The sequence below is a fragment of the Ruditapes philippinarum genome, unplaced genomic scaffold (assembly GCF_026571515.1).
Source record: "Ruditapes philippinarum isolate M1 unplaced genomic scaffold, ASM2657151v2 ctg9806_1_1_1_1, whole genome shotgun sequence".
NCBI classification, from domain to species: domain Eukaryota; kingdom Metazoa; phylum Mollusca; class Bivalvia; order Venerida; family Veneridae; genus Ruditapes; species Ruditapes philippinarum.
Genome location: NW_026856849.1, coordinates 13,838 through 23,705, shown reverse-complemented (window position 1 = coordinate 23,705; position 9,868 = coordinate 13,838). Strand labels below are relative to the sequence as shown.

The 9,868-nt window shown below is 31.4% G+C and overlaps 1 protein-coding gene across 1 annotated transcript; it reads left to right on the top strand.

Annotated features, from left to right (window-relative positions):
- Positions 1 to 4,273: 4,273 nt before the first annotated feature.
- Positions 4,274 to 9,577, top strand: LOC132747902 (kyphoscoliosis peptidase-like). Its single transcript, XM_060737431.1, has 4 exons — positions 4,274 to 4,417; positions 6,237 to 6,352; positions 6,657 to 6,776; positions 8,094 to 9,577. Exons 1-4 carry the CDS (start codon positions 4,274 to 4,276, stop codon positions 9,052 to 9,054), a joined length of 1,341 nt encoding a protein of 446 aa, XP_060593414.1. The 3' UTR covers positions 9,055 to 9,577.
- The last annotated feature ends 291 nt before the right edge of the window (positions 9,578 to 9,868 follow it).

The following is a 9,868-nucleotide window of genomic DNA, read 5'->3' as shown; positions in this document are numbered from 1 at the left end:
TTTAAAAAAGCCATACATTGTCAGAAATGTGCCAGTTTGTACCCTTTGTTGAACTTTGTTAAATAAAAAGTATTAAAATATTCTAATGAAATTGTTCCAGGTTTGTTTTAAAACTGATTTGTAAGATGTTTTCCTGTCTTTAAGTGAGCATAAAATATATTTCAAGTATATATACAGATTTCAATGACGTTTTTAAAACGTTGCTGATACGAAAAGAACCCATATCAACGTAAATGAGGATGAACGAGTAAGCTTATTTCCCCATATATACAAGACATACTTTCTACCAGACTTCTTTATATAATGATAATTCTTTCCATCATTATTCCATTCAAAGATGCATCATTAACGATAAAATGTGTCAACTAATCATCGATTGACTTTGTTACGCTTGGACGCATTTACAATTTGCAAGTTATAATCTCGGATTCGGACTAACTTCTGGTGACTTCGCTTTCGATCAAAGTTGTGATAAAAAGTGTAAACCGGGTGCTACTAGGTAATCTCAAGGGTTTAAAGTGTCAATCTGTTTTATGGAAGACTGATAATTTAATCGTATCGGTTATTCTCAGTACTGGTAGTTCTAAGCCGCATGTGCAAAAAAAAGCTTTGAATGTAGCTGAAGTTTGCAGAAAAAGTGAAATCAGTTTAACGCCTGAATGGGTACCTAAGACGATAAATACGGAGGCAGATTTTTTTAGCAGATGCTGTGATAGCGATAACTGATCGGTGCTTGACTTCATATTTTTTCACTTGAACAGAAATTGGAGCACGTTCTTTAGATATGTTTGCTCGCGATTTTAATACGAAGTTTCAGCCTTATAATTTGAGATTTTGGTGTCCTTATACCTGAGGTAATAATGCGTTAAAACAAACATGGACGGGTCATGTAAATTGGTTGGTTCCACCACCTAGGCTTATCAGTAAATGCAAAGAAAGAGCTATTTCAGATAGGTGTACTTGTACGCTGATTGTTCCCATTTGGGTATCTGCAAATTATTGGCCGTTAATATATTTCCGAACGGAAAAGATTATGTTTTGTTTATAGAATATAGTTTTTTGTTCAAACCTCGCGTGTTGACTAGGCGTGGTAGGGGTAGGAACGATAGGCCTTTAAAATTTGGTTTGATGGCGTTAAGAATAGAAACAGGTGTTCAAGTTCGTTTTATACCTTCAGGTTGAAAATAGAAAAGGCTATCATAAGGAAGGTTTTGCTGATTTACCTCGTAAAAAGGCTGAAAAATATCGGATTTCCGTAGTGATTACACAAACGTTTAATATTTGTCATATTTTTAAAAGTGTGAACATTTCATCAAGGAAAAGGGGGTAAACTATGTACCTGCGTCACCCATACACATAGCTTTATATTTGACAAAAACAATTCGGCTATTATTATATTATTATATTATTCTTATTATTTCAGCGAGCATTAATTGTGCACATGATTTAAAGGGACTCTCGGATCCTGCTGACAATTTCTTTGTTAAAAATTTATTAGATTCTACGAAACAAACTCAAGTTATAAAAGTTAACAGAAAGGAGCCTTTAAAAGCAGAAACATTAATAAGCATTTTAAAGAGTTTAAAAATTTAAGAGACAAGAGATATTTCAATTGTAAGAGATTTATGTATGATTCTTTTAGGGTTTGCGGGTTTTTTGACATTTGATGAACTTAGTTCACTGACATTTATCCGATTTTTCATAAAACTATTATGATTAAAGGTCAAGGGTTATGTAATATCTACATTGATTGTTTATCTACTGCAAAAATAGGTAAATTTAGTATTTTTGGTTGATGTCTTCTATCATTTTAGGCTTATGTGGTAACTGAAATAATTCTATTATCAGTTTTAATTGATCAGATTGGTTAAGATAACATTTTGTTTTTATGTTATTCTATGTCCTATAATGTTCACATTGTGTACTTTATTAAAAACGGAGAATGATAATAAGCATGATGGCATATATGTAACAGTGAGTCCCAACACTCAGAGGCCTGACATTTGACAAATGGAAACAGGTTTCCAAAGTAAATTTTCTTGATTATTTAAAACTAGATAAGTTTTATCTCTGGTTGTTCTTGGACGAGCCAACCGTGATCATAATAATAGTATTATGAAATTTGTGGAAGTTTTTAGTACTGTGAGAAATATTCTAACACTGCCGGAGATTTCTCTCATATAGACAAAGAAGGCCGGAAGTGTGCATTATTATACAACAATGCAATTGTATAATAATATCGGCCTTCGTGATTATATTCCTACGCATTTGAACTTAAACTGTGAATTATTCTACAACAATGCACTCAAAAATGATATCTATTTCCCAAACAGACATTTTTTTGTTTATGCACATAACAATAATATGTTGTTGAATGAAGATGAGACACGTGATCTAACAATACATGCTTTTCCGGCGTAGCACTTATGAGTTTGTTTTTTATATTCATCAATTAAATAAGTTTATTGTGTAGAGTGAAGGAAAGACTGTATATTTAATATATACACGTAAAGGCATACCTAATTGCAAAATTACTTATTATTATAAACTCTTTAACATATAGTACTGGTTTCTATATTCATTTATTTTTACGTGATAACAAGTTCTCGATTAAAACAAATATTGTCCGCTTTAAATATTCTTATATTCAAGTAAGCTTTTGTAAATAGGGATATCGAGTACATTTTACAAATTTAGCTTCGTCATGAAATATACTTTATTTCAAATTTAGGTTCTGTATCTAAACATTTCAAGATATCTGTTACTGACTGAAATGTGATTTTAATAGAACAATTTAATTCTGCTAAGTGCTAATGGTATAAGTGTGTAGGTCAAGAACTTTTTTTCTGTTAAAACCACATTTCAGTGAATAGATGGTATACTGTCTATTCTGGTGATATGGTATTAATTTCTTAGGCGAAATCCTCTTTATATCATTGATACCACAATAATTTAAAGACAACCTTTCATTAGCTTATCTTCATTTTTTGAAACATAAAATGCTTGGTAACACTCCAGTTCAACAATATTACAATCACATCACTTTTTCTACGTATATGAAAATACTTTCATTATTCATCATAACTCTGAAATGTACTTAACTATGTAAAAACTGTATTTTTCTTCCGTGAGATGAAGCATTAAGTATTGGTTAGTGCTTATTAGGAACAATATAAAAAATTAAATTGGTCTAAACTTCGCAACATTTATTGATTGACAATATCCTGTTTATAAATATGTCGCTTACTAGACACATTTAATTTAGCCCATTTGCTTATTCTAAAGATAACTTGCAAAAAATACGTCTTCAAGTCTATTAGTTATAAAGGAAGTATAAATTATCATACCTTGAATGAAATAATCTTGTGTTCACCACACAAGCAAACCAATGCCCTTGCCAGAAATTATAAACATTCCTAAATCTTAAAAACCACTTAACAATAATTTAGTACATATTCATTGACTGACATTTGTCCTCCATAATTTTTATTAGTCTTGGACAAAGCTTACAGACTCAAGACTTCGGTATTGGATATCATAGTCTAATTAATAGATTTAATAAAGTTAGTAAGTACATTGTTATTATATTTATGTACTGTTTACGCTTTTAACTTGATGTTAGATATAATTTGCTAGGGTTCTATAACATTTTTGATAATACAACGAAACAATTAGCATTATGAACGTTTTGTTTGTATTTATTACTATAATGATAAATTCAAAAATGTGAAAGGTACCAACTCACTTTGCTTTTTCATAAAAACTTAAACGTTTAAATAAAGTCAATTTATTATCAAACATACCTTAACAAGAAATCTTGCCTAAAGTATCAACTTTCTAAACTGGATGAATAACAGAGTGAGAATAACGATAAATGAGGTATAATTCAATATTATTTTCAAGGTATTTAAATAAAGTTGGTATAGTGATTAAATAAATAAAATCATATTTATTTTGGGAAAAACGAAAACAATTATTCTAAGATCTGTACATATCAGATTCTAGAAATTATTGATGTAAGTATGATCAAATTTTATATAATAGAAACGATCAAAATATGTTGATATTATTTCTAGATAAATATTCTAAGTAAGGGGATGAAAAAAATATTTTAATTGGAACAGAGAGGTTATCACACTGTTTGAAAAACTGAAACCTCTCTCATTCAAGTTAACAAGTGTGATACAAAAAATCTGTGACCATGACTTTGCTAACGTTGTTTAATTGAATTGTTTTCAATATTGAATACAATATTTCGCAATAGGTACTAAATATGGGCTTTGGAAATTCAAAGCAAGACACTGTTCATGACCCCGTGAAACCAAATAGCCAAAGAGACACAAGTAATGCTTCCAAGAATCAAAACCGCGTGAAACAGAAATACGATTACCAATTAATAGATCAACATGCAAGACAGGTTGGTTTGATTTCAATTTGATATATTTTTAGTTATACATGTCAGTACTTGTTCTAAGTTGCATTTTTTAAATATATAAAAATGTTTCGAAGTATGCCTTAAACTCAATCATTCTTCAGTTTCATTACCCTTTTAACAGTATTTTTGTAAGTCTAGTAATAAAAAGTCAGAAATTATGATTTTAAAAAGGAAAACCCCACGGTAACACTAAAGTGCGTATACAAATTTTACACATGTAAATTAAGTCTATAAATATGTCGTGTATGATCTCAGGCAATCAATACGTGACATTTTTTTAATCAATAGTTGCTTCCTGGAACACGGCAACTGTGGGATTTTCCTATCTTTTACTGGTGTGCAAACACAATGTTATCTTTTTACCACACTGTGCTCACAAAAGAGTAATCATCTTATGAAACAAGATACAATTTGTATTCAAACATCCGTTATATAATGCGGAAGTGTACCGTAAATTCGGAAATGCTACTTAAAGCCATGTTTGTTCATGCGAAACATAATCATTTTGTGCTAGTTAGTAAAAGGTCGTTACTGTTTTACCTTTGGTGTAGATGGTAACATTAAATCGGTACGATTTTTCCAGAAGATTTGTTGCACGTTTTGCATTTTCATTAAAGATTAGTAATCTACCGGCTATAACACTTTCTTTTTCTCTATATAGTACCAAATTCGTGTCAGGATAAGCATTTTTGTGGTATTTCTTGCACTTTGTCAATTTCGACCTTTTCCTTACTATTTGTATAAAAAAAATTTAAATACCACATGATCACCCTTATGATACATTGCCTGTTTTCTGTTGTTCCAGCAACTTTAATATCAAACAGTGAGCAAACATCTTCTTGCTCTTGATTCATACAACGCTTTTCAACCAGAAAAAAAGATCGCCTTCAAATAAATAACAAGAGGGCCGTAATGGCCCTGAATCGCCCACCTGTATATAGGCCCCTGGGGCGGGCCAATTTATTACCAGGGCTTTTATTTGAACAAACTTGGTAGACAACTATTTGACGATGTTTTATGATAAATATTGAAGCTTTAGCTCTTTTGGGATTTTAAAAACGATTTTTAAAGTTTTTACTATACACATATAGGGAAAAACAATGCCCCCGGGCCACATTTTATTTGAACACACTTAGTAGACATCCATAAGAGAATATTACATGCTTAGTATCTAAACTCTAGCTCTTTGATTTTTATAAAAGAAGTTTTTACTATACACATATCAGGAAAATCAATGACCCCGGGGCCACTTTTAACCCAAAAGCTTTTATTTGAACACACTAAGTAGACATCCATAAGAAGATATTACATGCTTAGTATCTAAACTCTAGCTTTTTGAGTTTTTTTAAAGATTTTTAAGTTTTTACTATATACATAAAGGGTAAAACAATGACCCCTGGGACGGGGCTAATTTTGACCCCAGAGCTTTTATTTGAACAAACTTGGTAGACACCCACTAGAAGATGTTTTATGCTGAATATCTAAGCTCTAGAAATTTGGGTTTTAAGAGGATTTTTAAGTTCTTACTATATACAAATAAGGAAAATCAATGACCCCCAGGGCGGGACCAATTTTGACCACAGGGCTTTTATTTGAACAATCTTGGTAGACACTGACTAAACGATGTTTCATGCAAAATATTTAAGCTCTAGCTCTTTTTTTAAAACAAGATTTTTTTTTAGTTTTTCCATGGAATTAAATTCTTTGAACAATTTTAAAAGTTGACTACAAAAGGAATGTCACTTTTTGACAGGTGAGCTGTATCAATTTAACATCATGTCACTATTTACTTCTAAAACAGGCACCAAAGGGTTTGAACAATTCTGCAGAAGAACTTGTGGCGTATTTGTCATCGGTTTCTAAAGATCCAAGAATGCTTGCAAGAGGATTTTTCGTCTGGAGCTCAGAAAATATAAGGTTAGCACTAAGTGATCAAAAGTGTGTAAAGTCTCAATATTTCGAAAAAAAACATAACGAGTTCACGAAATATTACATAGATTTGAAAGGCGGTCGTCGAACATATCAAAAGTTCCCTCGCGCTTGAGTACGTGTAAATAAAATTCAGAACAGATACAACTAGTAATTCAACTCATGTACTAAGTAACATGAACGATTTATATCTCCACATTAAATATTATAAAAATTATAGTTAAACATATTGAGAAAGTACCTCTTATTCAATGCTTAAAACAAGGCTTCATCCCATTCATTTCAATTTCAGGTATGACTTTGATGGATATGTTGGGAGATCGGAAAAGGCCCCACATGACCCAGAATCAGTCATGAAAAATGGTAAAAGTGTGTGTGAAGGATACGCAAGGGTGTTTGAGTTGTTATGCAGGTGCGTTTATATAATTTGAAAATTAAAACGGACATTGTTTTGAAAGATACAATATATTATATATTATCATTACAGTGTCTAAAGCATTACAAACACCACCACAATTTAAATGTAACAAAAATGAAATAGCTAGGAATTTTTAATACCATAAGAATGTTGTAGACTTAATGGAAATGTTGGTAGTCTTAAGGGACTTACTAACATATACTGGGTAATAACCACGAACCTAGATTCTTGTCAGTAACACTTTTTCTAAAAAGATTTACCCATTTCTCGGTTATTAACTTACAAATTGTCAAGCTAAAATGTGTCTGCCCAATTGAACCTTAACTCAATCCAAAAAAAGAAGGCCACGCAAGTTATCATCCTACCAAATATGAAATACATCAGTTTATGAAATAAGGCTGTATAAGCAAAAATGTTTAATATATTTTTGCACTGATGTTATTGACCTAATTAAACCCCTAACTCTATTCAGAAGAAGAAGACCTTTCAATTTATGTTCCTACCACATAAAAATGACATCTGTCAATAGAAAAAAAGGTTTTACACCTGAAAAACTATAAAAAAAAACAACTATTTTTAACATTGGTGCCTTTGACACAGATGACCGCAAATAACTGAATCTGAAGGAAAAGACCCTCTCTGGGCAAGTTTGTATTAAACATAAATTACATAAAGCTTTATGAACTCAAATGTAAAAATCTACTTTTTACATCAGTAACCTTGACCTTAATCTCAGTGATCCATTACTCCCCAAACAAGTAGGGGACAATTAAATGTATCCACCCAAAACATATGGATGATATCATTAAATCAATGAAATAATAATTAGAAATTTTAGATGAATCCAACTAACTGTATAGGTTAATCATACTATGCCCTATTTTCTAAGTGATGAAAAGGGAAATAACTATGACAAATTGACGGCAAAGTTATATAACTTGGTAATATTATGTTTTTATATTGATAAATAAGTATGGAAATTATGAAGCCATAAGTACAAATAAAATTTATCATAATTAATTTCCAACTTGCCGGTTAAGGTTAACAAGATATATTTTCAAATTGATTAAATGTGCAATAACTTAAAAAATATAGAAGCCATAGTTATATGACTTGCCAAGATCATGTGCTTTGTATTTATTAATAAGTGTATAAATAATGACGCCATTGATACAGGAAGAACTTAAGATAAATCTAACTTGCTGGTTTAGATTAACCTCGCACGGACATGCGGTACATTTACTTTATGTCCGGTGTAATGATAAAAATATTTTGCTCATATCCACATTTCATTTACCTTAATGTTTACAGTAAAGCTGGGATTCCGGTAAAGATTCTATCTGGATTTTCGAAGAGTTATGGCTATTCACCTTCCAAACCTTTTTCGTTAAACACAAGAACAGATCATGCATGGAATGCAGTCCAACTTGAGGGAAAATGGTACCTTGTAGACTGTACATGGGGTTCAGGTCACCTTGATAGTAAAACAAATAACTTTAAAAAGGAATTTAATGATTTCTACTTCCTTACAGATCCAAGGCAATTTATTTCTGCTCATTTTCCATACATGGATAATAATCTGCAAGAAAGTCAGAAATGGCAGTTATTATCCAAGCCGATCAGTCTGGAAGAGTTTAATAAAAACCTAAAATACAGTCCAGCGGCTTTCAAAATAGGAGTGCAGGCAGTAAGTCACACAACAGCATATTTTAAAATGAAAAATGAATTGCAGATGTCTTTCAAAAGTCTTGGAAAGGCAGAAATCATATTCTGTTCCAGATTAATGTATGAAGAAGGTAATGGGTTAAAAGAACAAGGAAATTCAACATTTGGATATCACGAAAAAGATGTTTACAAGATTTTAGTTCATCCACAAAAGCCGGGTATGTACGAGTTAACCTTATTTGGTAAATTTGCTTCGGATGATAGAGACAATATTATACCACAGGTATTGGAGTACAATTTCGAATGTACAGAAGTTTCAGACGAATCCCATGAATACCCACTTGAATATGAAGCAGCGTCTGTTGAAAAATGCATATTGCATCAGCCTCTCAGGGGTAATCTCCCTTGTAACACTGAAATTCATTTTCGTATCTCAGCACCCTATCTTCAAAATATTCAGGTAGAAGATACGTTACTTAAGAAGCAAGGTGCTATGTTTACAGGCAAAGTTACAACACCTGAAAAAGGAATTCAAGTAAACATGTACGGTACAAGGGGAGATCAATACAGCAGAATGAATGGCTTGTACAAGTTTCATACAGTGTGACTTCATAATTACAAAACATCGCTAAGATAAAAGAAATTTTCACGTGGAGCATTGCCTTCTTTGCTATTATAAAAGTCTGACTTTCAGTGTTCTTAAAGGTTGTCCTGCTGCTTTCTTGGGATTTAGATAAATATATGCTTATCAATTAATTTTTTATCGTCAAATATTATCACTTACTTCGTTGTCCATGTAAATGGTGCAGTCGTTCTATGAATTAGTTCATATGCATTATGCCATGATTTCCATTCAGTAAAGAATGTCAAAATGTGAATGTGAAATGACCTACATCCAGTCGATTGTAAGATCAGCTGAAATCCTAAAGATGCATAGCACAAGCAAGAAAATCATGTAAACCTACGAGAATAAACATCTTCGTTAATCACAAATATTCATTTTAAAACCTGATGAGTTTTATCAAACTTTTCATGTCATTGTTTCCTAGGTAATAGAGATCCATGAAGTCTTTACGTTTTTATTTCCATTTTGATATAATTATTTTGTATTTTTCTTTTTCGATTTTGTGTTTGAAATATTCACCTATATAAATATACCATTTTGTCATGTACATGTTGGGTTTCTTGTATTACTTCCAAAGGCCCATGTTTAGGTAATTGCAATATTTGACGTTATAGCTTATTATGATTAAAATCCTAACACCGTATTCACAAAGGAACAAATCAAATATTTTCTTAATACATGAAATGATTTGCTTTTATTGTAATTTACTATTTACCTTGTGCAGTGCCCACGAAAATGGTAAATATCAGCAATCAAGCTTGATTTTTTTTTGGTTAAATTGGACCAGACATCTGCA